The sequence below is a fragment of the Spea bombifrons genome, chromosome 12 (assembly GCF_027358695.1).
Source record: "Spea bombifrons isolate aSpeBom1 chromosome 12, aSpeBom1.2.pri, whole genome shotgun sequence".
Taxonomy (NCBI): domain Eukaryota; kingdom Metazoa; phylum Chordata; class Amphibia; order Anura; family Pelobatidae; genus Spea; species Spea bombifrons.
The window spans coordinates 4,081,310-4,098,742 of NC_071098.1; the positions used below are offsets into that span (position 1 = coordinate 4,081,310).

General features: G+C 40.1%; 3 protein-coding genes across 5 annotated transcripts; all 3 read left to right on the forward strand.

The window, feature by feature from the left end:
• LOC128470035 (zinc finger protein 436-like) lies at nt 1-3,843 on the forward strand. The gene is made up of 7 exons (XM_053451865.1): nt 1-87; nt 633-722; nt 1,467-1,593; nt 2,072-2,182; nt 2,482-2,607; nt 2,695-2,808; nt 2,997-3,843. Exons 2-7 carry the CDS (start codon nt 699-701, stop codon nt 3,728-3,730), a joined length of 1,236 nt encoding a protein of 411 aa, XP_053307840.1. The 5' UTR covers nt 1-87; nt 633-698; the 3' UTR covers nt 3,731-3,843.
• A 2,394-nt stretch (nt 3,844-6,237) lies between these two features.
• On the forward strand, nt 6,238-10,427 carry LOC128470502 (olfactory receptor 4Q3-like). Its single transcript, XM_053452396.1, has 4 exons — nt 6,238-6,302; nt 8,307-9,138; nt 9,881-9,988; nt 10,410-10,427. The coding sequence occupies exons 1-4, from the start codon at nt 6,238-6,240 to the stop codon at nt 10,425-10,427; spliced, it is 1,023 nt and encodes a 340-aa protein (XP_053308371.1).
• LOC128469989 (uncharacterized) lies at nt 9,874-17,015 on the forward strand. 3 transcript variants are annotated; one of them, XM_053451806.1, is made up of 14 exons: nt 9,874-9,929; nt 10,980-11,063; nt 11,897-12,023; nt 12,635-12,727; nt 13,265-13,342; nt 13,614-13,709; nt 13,891-14,004; nt 14,458-14,529; nt 14,950-15,015; nt 15,096-15,148; nt 15,326-15,378; nt 15,594-15,645; nt 15,767-16,134; nt 16,684-17,015. In XM_053451806.1, the coding sequence occupies exons 2-14, from the start codon at nt 11,052-11,054 to the stop codon at nt 16,871-16,873; spliced, it is 1,374 nt and encodes a 457-aa protein (XP_053307781.1). In that variant the 5' UTR covers nt 9,874-9,929; nt 10,980-11,051; the 3' UTR covers nt 16,874-17,015. The 3 variants fall into 3 exon arrangements, with proteins under 3 accessions (XP_053307781.1, XP_053307782.1, XP_053307780.1); XM_053451807.1 differs by lacking the exon at nt 9,874-9,929 and having other exon boundaries at nt 10,895-11,063; XM_053451805.1 differs by lacking the exons at nt 9,874-9,929; nt 10,980-11,063 and having other exon boundaries at nt 11,715-12,023.
• Nucleotides 17,016-17,433: the final 418 nt, after the last annotated feature.

The following is a 17,433-nucleotide window of genomic DNA, read 5'->3' on the forward strand; positions in this document are numbered from 1 at the left end:
GTTCGGTGCCCCTTCATGTACCATGGCATGGGGGTTATTGCGGAGCCTCGGGGCAGACAGCAAAAGCCCCCTCTGTGTGTCACCAGGGTGAGGAGGCAAAATGTTTTGTTTTGCTTGCAGGGGCAGTTAGGTGGGGTTGGTGGGCTTTGGCATGACGAGGAATATAATAATATATAATAATATAATAGGATAATGTTTTACCCCCTCACTGTTTACATGCATTAAGAATTATAGCCACCAGGGGCATTAATACACATATGTGTCATGGAGCCTGCCCTGGGGCAAACAAACATGTGGATAACCAGATATCATATCGTTTATTGCTCCGTTAATTATATGCAATTAACATTTACAAACTTATTGATAATTCCCGAAAACTAAGATAAAAATATGGCGGTTAGAATATTGCATCAGAGTCATTCGGCGCTTCCGTGTGACCTCACACAGTCGGACCGCGTTCTGTAACGTTTTAGAACCGCGATCAGCATGCTTTGCTTTCAAAGCATCCCAGGGCAACTACGGAATTATCTAAAATAATGATATTTAGTGGCGCCTAAAAAAAAGAGAGCTTAAAATATATTTATTATATGTTAATGAAGCAAAAATAAAAAAAAATTTGTTTTATCTTCTAGGATGAAGTTCCGATGAACGTGTGAACGGCTGAATCTTTAGTTTCGTGTTTATCTCCCCGCAGGGCCATGTCGGAAAGCAATTCTTTGCAGGTATTGGATCCGGTTTGTTTATTTGTTGCGGAATTTACGTAAATAGACAAAAAGCCTTAATTCAGTCTTTTTTAAATATTCACACAGACCGTGTCTGATGGTCGGTCCAAGAGTTGGCCTGTTATGTCTTCTACAAACGCAGTAAATAAAGCTTCTTAGATCTTTTTAAGATAAATAAAACACAGAGACAAAGGTGGAGAGACCCGGGATACTGCCCAACTGTCCCGTAGTAACCCCTGGTGGCCCAGCCCATTAAATTTGTATCTGCTTATCAGCAACCTACTCATTAATGTAGTTACTCCCGAATCCGAAGTTCCACCTTTCCTGGTTTAACCGTTGATCTAGAAGTCAAAATAAATACAATTTGTACAATAAATACAATTTTTTTCTTATATACACCCATATAATTCTTTTAAGATCGTCAGCTCATCAGCACGGCCCTCAGAAGCCTACCAGGATCTTTTGTATGAAAGGCTAGATGGCAGCTCACAGGCAGGGTCCTCAACTCCTGTTATCTCTGTATGCGTAAAAGTGTATTTGTTAATAAGATCCCATATATAAATTGTACTGCGCTGCGGAATATGTTGGTGCTTAATAAGAGGTAGTTTTAACATCCCCTGTGTTTCTGGGGTGTAAACACTGCATTTTTATATTTCATACATACTCTTTTGGTTGGCACCATTTTCTTTGATTTTATTGATTTACCGGTAATTAATTTTTAATGTTTTTCCTTCTTATTTTTAGACCTTTGTGACATTTAACGACGTTGCTGTGTATTTCGCTGAGGACGACTGGGAATGTCTGGAAGAATGGCAGAAGGAACTGTACAGGAACGCCATACAAGAAATCCATGGTGTTTTAACCGCCATGGGTAATAATAACGATGTGTGTTTAATTGTATAAATAAAAATAAATGGCTCCTAAAATGTTACGGTGGGCCTTAAACTTTTTTGAGCCCTATGTATATATATTGATATATGACTTAGGGCAGCACCCCCAGATGCCTCCCCCTCCATGGGTGGCGTCCCAACTACAATGAAAGGTGCTGTGGGCCTTTAAGAAACAGATGTCATATCCCGACATGCAGCGCCTTTTAATGAAGTCTATGGAGGCTGTGCTGAGTCGGCATAGCCTCCATTAGGTAAATTTGCCTTTTGGGGAGATCAAAGATCTCCCTAATAACCGCCCTGTTATTCAGCATCACATCAGGAGGTTTCATCACCCGAGAGGGTGTATTTGTAGCTGCTCATAATATTGTTTTTATATTTTTAAATATAAAAGTATTTATGTTTGGGTTTAGTCATTTACTTTTGTCATAGAAACATTATACTGTTTTGTTTTACACTTAGGTTACACGATCAGCAACCCCGATGTGTTGGTTAGGATTCAGAATTTCGATTCAGCAAAGATCTGCAATCTGGATTCCTCCAAACAGAAGAGCAGCTGTAATTTCATGAGTGGTAAGGACGTTCTCGTGATAACTACATGAAAACATACACTACTGATCAAAAGTTTGGGGTCACTGAGCTGTTTTCGTGGAAAACAGGGAAATTTCTTGCTGTAACATAATCGCAAAAGGATTTTCTAACCATCAATTAGTCTTTTAAACTTAAACTTGGATCAGCGAACACAACGTGCCATTGGAACACAGGAGTGATGGGAGTGATAAAGGGCCATTGGAACACAGGAGTGATGGGAGTGATAAACGACCATTGGAACACAATGGTACTAATTAACTATAAAGTCTCATTACCCACAGGTTATCCATCACGTAACCCCGATGTCTTGCTGCGGATTAAGAAGCAGACTAACAATTTTACAGGGGATCGATTTCAAACAGAAGGAAGAGAGGAAAGACACGTCCGCTCTGAAACAACTATGTCAAGTAGGTGATGTACACCTGAAATAAAAACAAATATTGTGATTATTTTTTTGGGTTTTATATCATTTTTCACATGTTTTTTGCCAATAGGTGACTGTGTGCAACATCTTGATTGCAGCTCAACTACCCCCAAAGGACAATTTTATAAAAATCAGTTGGCCAACATGAACAAGGAATCTGCCAAGTCTTGCAGATCAAGTAAATGTATATATTTTTGTTTTAAGCAGCCATTCTAATGAGTTTTGCATGATACGATTATGGGAAAATATGTATTTATGTGAGCCGTATCACACTAAAAAGGTAGACTTAAATTAATTAGCCTAATTAGGCATTTACAAGTTAATTTTTGAAATGTAATGAAATCCATATTTTTTCTGCCTTCGTATCTTTAGCTGGAGACCAGACATCAGGGACTGATCTACAGGAACAGCGTACGGATGGAACAGATACGGAAAAAGCCAAAGAGAACGTTTTCTCATGGGAGGAAATCTTCGATAAAGCGGAATCCAAATCTCTCGGGAAAGAAATACCCGCTGAATGCTTACGAGACATCGGACTGGCGAGCGAACCCCCCGGCTCGACCGCTCAGAAGAAAGCAAATTCAAAAGAAAGACTGTTTATTTGCTCGGTTTGTGGCAAAAGCTTTGGGGGCAATTCGCTGCTAGCCCGTCACATGAGGATTCACACGGGAGAGAAGCCCTACTCGTGTAGCCACTGCGACAAAAGTTTCAACGATAAATCCTACCTCCTCCGTCACTTGAGAACGCACACGGGAGAGAAGCCTTATTCGTGTTCCGTGTGTCTGAAGAGCTTCAGTCAGAACTCCAGTGTCGTCGCGCACATGAGGATCCACACGGGCGAGAGACCCTTTCAGTGCAGCGAATGCAACAAGCGATTCAGCGACAAGTCTTACTACGTGCGGCACACGCGCAGCCACAGCGGCGAGCGGCCGTACAGGTGCGGCGAGTGCGATAAATGCTTCAGCCAGACCTCGACGCTTGCGTCGCACATGCGGATCCACACGGGGGAGAAGCCATACAAATGCAATTACTGCGACAAACGCTTCAGTCAAAATTCAAGTCTTGTCGCTCATAAGAGGTTACATAAACACGAAGAAACGCTTTGAAAGTATTGTTTGTGTAGCAGAAATAGATGTGATTCCCACGTGTTCCGGAGATACCGATAAACTCTCTGTCTTTTTCATTTTGGAATAAGCTCTGCGAACAAAAGCTCCAGCTCCCTGTGACGCAGGAGGTAAAAACTGCAAGACCCCAAAAAAGTAACATACTTTATTCATGGAGAAAGTATAGACTTCTACTAATAGGATGTGCTTTACAGCAATAGGGTGACGTTAGGCAGGACCCTATAAATACAGTAGTGTTTGCTCACTAAAGTTTGGGAGATCACTCCTATTTTGATATTATTCTTGGAAACTAGGCAGCTCTGAATGTGGGGAGACCGCTCATCTTGGTACCTCTAGGCTCACCATGGCCCAGTGACTGTCCCAAATCATTCAAGAAAATAGCATTGTGGACATCTCTTAATTACTAACTCGCTTTTTATGTGGCCCTGGAGTTTCCCCCACCCGTCTCGACAGCATGTCTGCCGGTCAAACAGGCTGGAACATGTGCTCTGTGACTGTCTCAGACTGTCTCTCCACATTTAGAGCTGTCTATGGTGCTCCTTCCAACTGAATGATATAACCCGATCACCCTTTGCACTGAAGTCATTTATTTTAATATTACAGGCTAATCCTGTTTACATGGATGCCTGTTGAAGACCACCCGACACCTAAGCGAGGTTTTACTGGGTGTACGTATGATCTATACACTGTGCTAGCAGTCTACGAGACACGAGATGGCTTTAAATTGGGGCTATACATCAAGCACTTCCGAGGCATTTGTGTTCAAATCAATTTAGATTTCTTCATCCACAAAACAGGATATTACATGACCCAGTAAGTGAGGAGGCGATGGATATTTACTGAACCATCATAAAAGAGAAATCTTCCTAACGAGTATTAACTACCTTAGCAGCAAATTAGCCACATGAACAAACACAACCATAATAAATACTATCCAAATGCACTTTATTCACTTCACTTCACTTCACTTCACTTAGAATGGATAAAACACCTCTGTGCTAAGAAGTGCTGTATACCAGCTGAGACCTTAGAAGGCAGGTCCTCGGGGGCGGTAGTTCCACAGATCCTGCTGGCTGATTGGCCAGTTAAACAGGGGATCTCTAGTCCCATTTACACTATGGATTTCTATGCCCAATAGAAAGAATCAAAGCAGCAGAGGTAGGTGCTGGGGGGCTGCCCTGGTGTAAGCCTAGGCAAGTACCCCAACATAACTATATATTGTTCTAACTGCCATAGCATTTAGAGGGAGGCGGTTGTGTCTTTCCTCCTATAGTATTTTCTGTAAACATATTTATATGTCAGGGGTGCGATGAGTTTAACCCAAACCTAAATTACCGAGTTTAATATATTTGCCTGCATTTATCATGTTTTGTACAGCAGATTATTTTATCGTGCAGATTGTTTTATGGTTACAATTGTTTCAAATAAAAAAATTGTATTCTTTCCTGGATGTTTCAAAAGCTTAAAGCTTACTGTTTAAATTTTTTTGAAGGTAAATTCTTGCAAGAAGTGAACTGCAGTCCCATTAACACTCAGCCAGCCCAAAGTACGGCAAAGTGTTATGGGAACCGTCAACCAGCAACAACCAGGAAGACACAACAGAGACTATGTATAAAAAGTGATTCTGATGCAGAGTTTAACACGTAGTCTTATCACCATAGCAACCAATAGAATGTCCCGGCCCACTTTTTATACCGGTCCTAAGCAGCGCTCACATGGGCAGGCATACAATCAGAACACATAGACGCAAACTAACATAAACTCATGCTAACACCACGGACTAAAACATGCTGACACCAAATACCAACACACACACTTGTGGAAACACCATACACTAACTCACACACGCAATCTAACACCAAATACTGACACACACGCATGCACTCACATGCTAACAACATACACTTACACACTCTACTGTCATACAGTAACACACACACACTCTACCACATACACTTATACATACATACATACATACATACATACGCACACACTCTCCTCCCACATCAGTGCAGCTTGCCAGCGCTCCCTCTCACTTCACACAGAGCCCTGTTTTCACTGGAATGTTCCTCGATGTATGACATCACTATATGACATCACCCAACAATGCAAATTATATAGGCTATTGATAACTGTTAGTATAATCATGGTCTTTTTAGGCCAGATCCATGGATGACGTTGCAGAGCACATGTAAGTAATCTGCATCGTGCGTGGCCCCTGCAAAACCGAACAGAAGAAAATATTATTTATAAATAAAAAATCCAGTGATCATTTGTTTTGACAAATAAAATAAAAAAACAAAATAAGGGAATGGTTTGCATCACCCACGCCATGGATAATTGCATTTGGGAACTTGTTAAAAAAATTACATTGGGGTTATTATTGTTATTGTACAAAATATTTAAAATTAATGGCAAGGGAAGAAATCCCAGGGCAGATCTTTACACGTAGGCTGAGAATTTATAACAGCGCTGCCCTCAAAGAGTGGATGGAGTGCCATGTGCACGAGGACGACATCATCATCCGCGTCAAAAGCAACATAAGTTATTATAGGTAAGTCAACTATTTTGCCAATTTCCATATGTATAGCTTAGGGGGATATGACAGAAACATTTAAATAAATAGAGGCCATAAAAAATGGTAGATCGGTTGAACAGCCTCCCAGCAGAAGTGGTAGAGGGTAATACAGCGAGGGTATTAAACATGCATGGGATAGACATACGGCTCCTGAATCTAAGACGAGACCAACGGCTGATTAAGATTTGCGTCTTTACAGCAGGAGAAACGGGCGACTAGACGGGGGCCGAATGGGGGCCGATCTGCAGGCAGCTTTTATGATTCATAAGTGTATAAGTGTATAACACACCAAAAAATTTACCTTTTTTACATTAAGAAAATCATCTTCGCCCTGTCCTGTTTTATATATTTATATAAATATATAAATATATACATTTTTTATTCTAAATTTCCAGTTATCGTGCTAACAAATTATGTTTTTTTTCTTTTTTTTTTGCCAGTACAGAAACTATTGGTTAATTCTGAAAACCACTGTTTTAGTAGCGTTCCTTGACTTAGGTACAAGCACCCCCTTACTGGAGAGTTGTAATTCCACAATTTCTTGAGTTGCTTATTACCAAAATATACTTATTAACGTTATAGTTTATCAGCAATGAGATAAATCACCTTTTATAATGTGAAATTATGTACTATATACATATTTTTATACTGTTTTTAATTTAAATATCACAGAAAAATATTTTTCATATTTTCCCTATTAAACCTAGCATTATTAGTTGTTTTCATAAAATTTTTGTTATGAAAAAAATAAATATAAGAAAATACATTGGCATTTTCCCTAATAAATCTAGTATTAATGCTTATTTATTTTTTATTTTATGAAAAAAATAAAATACTTTGCCTTTTCCCTAGTTAATCTAGAATGAATGTATATTTTTACAGTGAATTTTTATATAATGAAAAAAATATACGAAAATACTTTGCCTTCTTTCCTAATAAATCTTGCACTATTGTTTATTAATATATTAAACAATATTTTTTCAATAAAAGGATTATTATGTTTACAAGTTAATTATTTAATTAAAACAGTATATAATTATTGTTTTGGTAATTTCTCATGTAATTTAGCTCTGATTTAATGTATCAATCACTCAAAATAACAACAGAAAACGACTTTATTATTTAAATAAAATAATAATGGCGTTTTTATGATAGATTTGCTCCTGGTGTTATAATGAACCTCAGAGAGATGTATTAGCCCATGGAGAATATATCACAATTCTGGCCAATTCAGGTTATTATTTTTAGGATGGGTTAGTGAAAATTATTATTCACTTAGGTTGGAATTTACTTATTAAGGTAAATAGATCAGTATTAGAATATCATTTTTGCGCACACAGTCCCTGGCTTCAGAAAAGTTACATACAAAAAAGGTCTAGATTTTGAAATGGGGTTCCTATACCTAAAAACTGCTTTTTTAATCCCAATAATATTCTCATCTATATCAAGAAGGTCATACTTAATGCTTGCCGGCTGAAATCCTATAGGTTTGGGATCTCTGTTTGGGATCATGTTATCAAATAAAGAATGTTTTTGACTCCTGAGAACTTGTGCGCTGGCATCCAACATCCCTGTTAGTAAGCCGCTAACATTAATTCATAAATCGCTGACATTTTGGGCTGTATTCACTTTTAGACTTTGCCAAACATCGTGGAGAATAAACTCCAAGTGATGATCTTGAGCAGATTATACGCTCTCAGCCTTTGATGCAGGAGACTCTCACCCATGATGGTCCTTGGACTTGAAGAAGCAGAAATGTGGACCTCACCTGCAAACATGTAGACTAATACGTACCATACCTTCCAAGTGTCCCTCTTTTGGACCCTAATCCCTGTGTTCCTCTGGATATGCCTGATTTGTAGATGTTTGGTAGCCAAGATTCTATCGTAGTGTTTTAATAGCCTTTCTTGGACATTTGACGTATCGGGATCCTTTATTTATTTAACATGAGAGATATTTATTGGGGATTTTGTTTTCCAGAGCAAAAGACATGAAGGCGATGAACTCGACAGAAGAAGGGGCCGTGTTGGAGTTTACTCTGCTTGGCCTTGCAAGCTTTTCCAAGACGGGTATCGTGTTATTCCTCCTCTTGCTTGGCATCTATATATTGATCCTAACGGGAAACCTTCTCATCATCGTCACCGTCCACCTGGAGCCGCGTCTCCAGTCCGCCATGTATTACTTTCTGAGCAGGTTGTCCTTTGTGGACCTGTGCTACGCCACGGTGACCGTCCCCAAAATCCTAACAGACTTCCTCTCCGAAAGCGACACGATATCCACCGACGCCTGCATCGCCCAGCTGTTCTTCCTGCACTTCTTTGCGGGCACGGAGAGCATTCTCCTCACCGTCATGGCGTACGATCGCTACGTTGCCATATGCCACCCGTTACGTTACGTTAGTATTATGAGCAAAAACACGTGTTACCTGCTTGAGTCCGTTTGCTGGACTGCGAGTTTTCTGCATTCCATCATCCAGGTGGCCATGGTTTGCCAACTGACCTTCTGTGGTCCCAATAAGATTGACCATTACTTCTGTGACATCCACCCCTTGTCCGCGCTGGCCTGCTCCGACATCTTCATCATCGAAGTTGTGTTTGTTGCAAACAGCGGAATGATCTCCTTGATCTGCTTTGTTGTGCTTTTGGCCTCATACAGCGGAATCATCTCCACCATTCTAAACACGGCTTCCGAAGAGGGTCTCGGGAAAGCCTTTTCTACCTGCGCCTCCCACCTCACGGTGGTGACCTTATTTTTTGGACCATGTGTTTTTATCTACTTGAGACCCTCCGTATCGTACAGAGCCGATAAAACGGTATCGATATTTTACACGGTCCTAACCCCGCTGCTGAATCCCATTATTTACACTCTAAGAAACCAAGAGGTAAAAAACGCAATAAAATCCCTATTTGGGAAAAAACATTTTGGATGAAAGCAATGAAATATTTTCAGTCTTGCGGCCGTCTCGAGTTTTAAGTACCGTATGTTTTTTACCGGAGGTGAAATAAAGCAAAAATGTTTCCAAAATAACTTTGTGTGTTTTATAAATTATAAAATGACTTTATTGGTGGATACAGTGGGTTTTGTGGGTTTTCGTTTACTGAGAAATCATCAAACTCAGGACTAATTCGTAATTTTAAAAAGCAACAAAAAATGAGGACTCTAAAATAAAAAAACTGCCAATTTCTAGAGGTTGATGAGCACAAGTCGGGCTCTCCTCGCCAAGACCGCGCATGAACCAAGCTCAACTACCTACGAAGACCTACAGAGGCGCAGGATATTTAACTCTGTGAAGTTGCTGTTAATTACTTTAAATAATAATTATTAACAGTTGCTCCTAGCAACCTCAGTTTCAAAGAAACACCACTTTAACAGTATTAGGGATTACATGCCATATGATGGACTACAACTCCCACAATCCTCTGTGCGACTCGGCAGAAGGTCTTGGGAAATGTAGTTTAGATTCTAGTTTTGCAATCCAATCAAATCCAACAGCTCAGCAGCCAATGAGCAAGAATCCAGTTCTGCACATGCGCTGCAGTGCGTCCTTGTCACAGGGATTTAGCGCGCATGTCCTCGTGAGTCTGATTGGATGCGCGTCACGAGGTAACTGCGCCAAGCGCGTATTCCCGAATGGCAATAGCGGGTTCCGCGTCCCCGAGATTGTACGGTTTTTAATAATTTAATATATCATTTATAGCCCTGCAAACCATTATTATACACATTATTTAATAATAATATTATTATTAATAAGAAGAATTCTTAATTCTAACCCATCAGACGAGCCTCTAATGTCTGGAAGAACAGGAGAACGCGCAGAATGCGCGGCTCCGAATCCAGTGAACGCGCAACCCGCTGCGAACTGTCAGCTTCTGACTAGACAAAGAAGCGTGCACGCGCATTTGCGCAAGCACCTCCACAGTTATTGGGATTTTGTGGACTCCCCCTGCCGGGCGCATGACGTATTGCTGCTGTTCCAGTCCCCTTTTACGCATGCGCGTATCGTTCCTGTTGTGGGCTGGCTTCTGATAACTGGTACTCACGTGGGAGTCCGGGCACAGTGACCATAATAACTTCCCCCGGTAGGTATCTCCGGGGAACTAGGGCGATGAGTGGGAGTTTTGTGTATACGGTCAGTAGGCTTTCTACTGTATAAAGAAGCAGTTTCATATGGTCCCTTTGGATGTATTGTCCCATACCTCCCAAGTGTCCCTGTTCAGGAGAGAGAGTCCTCTCTGGTCTTTAAATCCCTGATGCTCCTTTTTCCTACCTCTTTTCTAGGAACTCAGAATGTTTGCTGGGTATGAGGGTATCGCAGGGTTCTACAGCCCTAAAAGCCCCCATAATGTGTATAGAAACAGCAGGAATGGCTTTATAAATTAAACATATGTTATTCTCACTCAAATCAAGAAGGCGCCAAATCACATAAAAGGTAAAGCCCTACCCCTAGCCACTCCTCTTACCACACCCCTTAGGGGCCCCTCTTTGGCCCTTTCCCATATTGGGAATCTGCCGCCGGTATGGAAACCAATCAATAAACAAAGGAATACAGCTTTAGCGTGATTGGCGCTTTCTGTGTTCATACTAACAGGGAATGTATGATGTCACAAGGCAGGACTTCCTATGTGATGATGCGTGTTTCTTGTCTCACTTTAGGGGCGTCCGATTGCAAGGACCTCTTCATATGGAAATCAAGGTTTTATGTTTTCAACCTGACTGATTCTAACAATGTCTACTCCGGTAACATAAAACACATCCCTTTCTTTTCAATTGTCATTTTTTTCTGAGCATTTTCTCTACATTTTTGGACCTCCAGTCATTTTGTCGAACGATGTGTGCAGGGGGTCTAAAAAGGGGGTCTTTTTAGACCCCAGGGTGCATGTCTTCCTTTTGATTTCAATGGGAGCACTTTCTTGTCACTGATTGACAGCTTAATCAGCCAATCAGGCGAAAGACAAGTGGGATCATGGAGAAAGAATGACGATTTTGCTTTAGTTTACTTTTTTTTCTTGTTTTTGACGAAGGGGTATAATACTGCCCCTTTACATTTTCGTGGTGTCTTCTTGTAATTGTATGGAGAGGTTCTGCAGAATCCCTTAATATACATTTAACCCTTTAGCTTGCAGGATTTGTGTTATCTGAGCACATCTCCTGCTGTGTTATATACTAAGCACCGCTCAGCTCCAGCACTGGCTCAGTAAGGGTCCCGGAGGCAGGGTCCGCATGTGCAGAAAGTACTGCCATTTATTGCAATAGAAGCACTTTTTTTGCCACCGATTAACTGCTTCAAGCAGCCAATTGTTACACCTTATCTCCTCCTAAACGTAAATAATGTATTCCTTTTTTAACGGCTTCGATGAAAGTATATTAAAGTATCTACAAAGTACTTTTATATACATTCTGTGTTTATAAGGCTGCCTGGGTCACCGGACGCCCTTTTTCAGACAAAATACTTTTCTCCTTGATCATTAAGCGTAGTAATGTAGGTCAGCCATGTTTTTCTTATCTCTTTAATTCTATCCACCATGACTCTGCTTATCTGATATATATTGATGATTAAAATATCTCGTCAGGTCCCAGTTACGTTCCACGACGTCGTGGCTTCTTTTACAGAGGAGCAGTGGACCAGCTTGGAGAGAGGAAAGAGAGAGCTTTACCAGAATGTGATCAAGCAAATCCACAATGCTTTGCTAACGCTAGGTGAGTCTCCGTAATGACTATAATATTGCAAATATGTTGTAACAACGTTACACAACGCATTGTATGCATACAACGCAAAAACTAAAAGGAATAAAGTTCTATAAAATTGTGTTTTTGTTTCCTAATGAATGTTGTAGCCTCGTTTTCGACTCCAATTAATACTTCAGTTAGGTCTCATTTAACTTCTGCTCCCTCCGATGAGAGGGACAGCAGCCGATCACATGGACGCTAGCGATACACTTTCTCCTTTTCTTATATTTATTTTGACGTCTCTATGCACTCAGATCCAGATAGCTCCGTGTCTTTAGGTAATACAGGGATCTGGCATACTTTATAGCATTAGGCGATTATCCATCTAAATCTAGTAATTAGCTGGTAGATGTCGACCATTTCTAATGACGACTTCTTGACTATAATGAAATAAAGATGGTTCGGCCATCGCTAATTCAACAGCTACATTGGGTCTTTGCAAATACCTTTCCAATGGGTGTCTGTTAGCGTTGTCTGTTGGCTGAGATACATCTTCTAGGTCTGCATCATAACCTGGAACAAGGTCCCTTCGTGCTCATGGCTGCTGTACTGTTTATAATTCTGTGGTATTCGTTAAACAGGTTACACAATTGTGAATCCAGACACCCTATTCAGAATAACGAAAGAAGACGAAGCCTGTGTCCGCATTGAGTATTCCTCTGACCATAATGACGGTAACATTATTTCACCCGTTTACTGTTTGACCTGGTTCCAAACTTCTGTAGACCTGTGTTATATACTCTACTGTTTGGGGTCATTTCTAGCTGTAACATAATTGCAAAAGGGTTTTCTAACGATCAATCATCCTTTTAAACTTAAACTTGGATCCGCAAACACATCGTGCCATTGGAACACAGGAGTGATGGGAGTGATAAAGGGCCTCTGTACGCCTATGAAGATATTCCATAAAAAATCAGCCGTTTCCAACTACAATAGTGATTTACAACATTAACCCCACCTGTGCTGGGTTTCCATTTCATGTTATTTTAATGGAATAAATGTGCTTTTCTTTTAAAAAAAAAAACACAAACAAAAACAAGGACATTCCTAGGTGACCCCAAAATTTTGAACCATAGGTACTTTCCAGGAATGTGATCACTTTGGAATGGCCTTTTTTTTAAAAAATATTGTTAAGTGATATGGGGGTCTCAGACTTTTACCCCCTTGTCTGTGCAAACAATGAATTACTGTGATTTGTTTTACTCTTGTAGTTGTCCCGGATCTTTTGCTAAAAATAAAGGAGGAAGCAGCAGATGAAACCCCCTGCAGTGAAGAGGAACTTAATGCAGGTGGGTGACATTCCAGAGTATTTTGGTGTAACATTGTTTTAGTTTTTTTATGGAAGATTTTTAAATCTCCATATTACTTTCCAATACCACTACCCTGATTAGAAATGATTATGTAGCTAATCTGCATTCTGCCCATTATTGTGTTTAGTTTTATTCATTTTGATTTATAGACCCATCCCCCAATACTGGATTAAGAACATGCTGGGTCCCAAAATGACCAAATGGCCAAAAATTGTGATTTCATATAAATGTATATAACTGTTCTTTACAGCATATCCTGTAATCCATTCTGTGATTTCCTTAAACATCAAGCAAGAACGGGAGGTTTGCAAGAAAGTCAGCATGGGCTCTGAAGCTAAGCCAAAAAGTGAGTCTATATATATTTATTTTATTTTTTTAATGATAACTAAATGCAGCGTTAGAAACATCTTTCCTGGTAAAATGAACTGAAAGGTTACATGATTATTGGCTGCCTGTAAATTCATTGTTTTTTCTAATTACATTCGCCGTATTAAATATGTTTTCTGTATAAAATAATCTTTTTGCAGATCACCCAGATACACAAGAGGACAACCTGTCCTTCGTTAAGGAAGAGGAAGAAATGTGTTCCATAGATAATTATAACCATGCCGACCTGGATATCAATGTCATCTGCACCTCGCGTAAGGCATTGGTATATTCTTTCCTAAATGGCATTCAGAATACCAAAAAACTATGTGGAAGTCTCGAAATAATAATCTTTACAAGAAAAATAAACCATAATTCAGTGTCTAGCGGTGTGTGCAAGAATCAACAAAGCTTGGCAATTAAAAACTAAACATTAATGAATATTTTTCTTTTTTAAAAAAAGGTAAAGTATGCTTTTTTGAATGAAAAAAGTAAATAAAAAATGTGTATAGTCTAGATTAATCAGCAGAACATAAAACCCTCCTATACTCTTAAGTTTTCTGAGCGCACCACATAAAAAATATTTGTAATACATCACGTGAGTCTGAGGTTGGAGCGTATCCTGTTTTTTTTAAATTATTTTTAAAATATTTTTTCACTAATTCTAATGCAACACCGTTTATTGATTATTACTTATTATTTATTATTTTTGCTGTTTTTGTGAACAGCTCCTACTGCGGTGAAAGAAGAGGACATCTCACAGCTGCTGGAAATACAGCCCACGGGCCGCTACAGGACAGGTGAATGGTTTTATGTTTTATTATGGGAAATATTCATATTTTTTTTTTTAGAAACTATTAAAAGAAGAATGAAGAATAGATATTGTCACATTCTAGAGCACTTTTACTTTTTGAGCTACCACAGTGATGATGTCTGATTGGCTTCCATTAGCTGCTTAATATTTTTATCAATATTTCTATCAATTCCCAGTGAAACAGAATTCTGCGACCAACTCTTAACGGCTACCCCTTGAGTCACCGTAAATTATTTTACACCCATGTAGTTATAAAATATGTTTTTGTTTCGCATTCGTATTTTACATGAGTTTTCATACTACTTCTCTAGGATCTATTCCGCAGTCGTATATCCTGGTTTCGTTAAAATGTTTATAATATGCTCACTCTGCGCACATTCATGAATACGTTCTGTTGGTGTAACAGATGATGAACCCATAAAACAAGAAATGGACGACCAGATAGAAGGTCACGCAGGCTACGAGCATACCGGTACGTGGATTCCAGTTACACCGTGTCTTTACCTCGATTTTTATATGGTCTGTGTAAGCTTTTATGTGTTTTCTTTTCAGATTTCACTATAAGAAGGCATGAATATGAAGAGGAATCAGGTGGAACAAACGCAGTAAGTGAAACTTTACATGGCTGTTACAGAACTCCTCTACCCTATGCCTATCCCATGCATGTTTAACCCCCCCCACTGTAACTAGCTTCTACCACATCTCCTGAGAGGCTGTTCTATTTATCTACCACCCTCTCGGTAGAATAAAACATCCTAAAATAAAATGCATTCATCTTTCAGCTGTCAGTAAAAAGGATAAAAGTCGGCTTCCAGGCAGAAGGCGGCACAGAAAGGTGAGTGTTATAACCCTCATATTCCTCATGATGGCGCTGCTGTTTGGTGTTCGTATGTCTTTTTTGCTGTAAAATTCCCAGTTTCAGCCAATGTTGATATATAAATATTTTAGCATTTTACTCTATTCTGTATCATTATTTAGAAAACACATACTTCCGTAGCAGAATGTCACTGGAGTGTAACGGTATATACTGCTTGTAATGTTATCCCACAGAAACCATTCAAACAGTGACAGCAGTGACGACGAAGAAAGGCGGAGGAGATTGGTACGTTTGAATGTTTCTTTTTCGCTCTGGGCTTTATTCACTAAATGGAGAGTTGAGTTTCAGTTCCTTGCTTTGAAATATATTTACTTATTTTTTTTACTTTTGCATTTCTTCCCTACAGATAGAAATCATGGACAGGGAGCGTCACAGTCGCCCAACTCCCCCATTTCTGCTGAACTGCCTGGAGTGGGTTCCCGATCGGCGAGAAGAATGTACGAAGCGTAAGCCCCCCGCTGCTCCTGTGCGCGTCGGGGACACAGCCTGGTGCTCGTGTGGGGGCTGCGTGGCGTTGCCCACGGATGATGAGTGCGTATGTTGCACTGAGATAAAGAACATCGAGCCCTTGCTTTCCGAGGGCAAAAAATGCATTTGTGACAGCGATTACGTCAGGGACAGGCTGGTTTCCCGAGAGCACATTATATCGCTGTATCGATACAGCTCGAGTTACTCCAAGCTGCGGTTACCGCGCATGGACGACCTGAAAGAAAGGTGAGATGTGATCCAAACCTCTGCATGCTCACTTAGTAAATAAAGCCCAACTTCTGACTATGCTAAAAGACTGGGGCAAAAGGCAGAAAGAGTGTTTCATTAGTCGCCATGGCGATGGCCCCACATTTGGCACATAGCACCATATTAGCTTTTAGCAGTTAGGATATTAAAAGAAACGGGTAATATTCTGACTGGTTTTAGTAACATTTCAGACATACCCCTTGCCCACTGTCAACCTCATGGGCCCCGAACCTCACCAATGACTGGTTGTTGGGACTCTCTGATAAAATCATGACTGTTGGCAGCTGTGCTGGAGGGGGGCTATCAGAGCATCATAACCCCACTTTAATGCATATCATAACTGAGAGGTCTCTTTACATTTTCATGGTCTCATCCTTCTGAAAGCATGGGGTAGGGGGCTTTCTGCATTTGCCCCTCTCCCCACCCCCAGCTTTTTCCTGTCTGGAGTGTTTTAATGAGCGAGTAGAAAATATACCCCTACATGCACATTCCTAAATAAACTATTATTTTTTTTTGTCCCCCATATAGCGACTACAGAAAAACAGCTTACAGGGCCTTTTGCATGTGGGCGTACGGCCGTCTGGGGAGGAAAAAAGGACGCCCGATTCCAGCGTGCGTGGTCCACAGAATTCGCACGCATTTCCCTAAACCCGACAAGACTTACTTGGGATTGGTTTCCGCGTCGTATGACCCCAACGCCGTCGACATGTTAGACTAAAAATATTCTTCTTTGCTGATTCTGCTGTTTATATTAAAGTTACAATTCTGTACAGTCTGTTTATAGAGAAAAAACGTTCGGATTTTGAAATGTGTTTATTTACATTTTTATGGTAAAATAAAGTGGTATTTCTTATCTGTCACTTTTCCACAAATCCTACATTATACTGCTCTGTACACTAAATTTAGCCCAAAATAACCAAAATAAGAAAAAAAAAACCACATTGGGAAAGTCCTTTAAACTTCCTTTTCTTATGATCTGCAGGATTATTCCTCCCCATTGTTATGTCTGCCCCCATCGTTTAGTTGCTGATTATTTTTGATTGGTTCAGGTAGCCTTTGTAAGGGTGTAACTTGTGCCGGAATGACATTCCACTGATCTACTACTCTCTGGTGAAGATATATTTTGACATTAGACAATATTTTCACTCTATGGCCTCTTGTCTGGTGTTCATGTCATATTCTGGTAACCTGTTATCGATGACCTCCATGATTTCAATCATCCATCATGATTTAAAGCAACCAATCAAATGGTCCATTCTTTAGGAAAAAGAAGCTGGT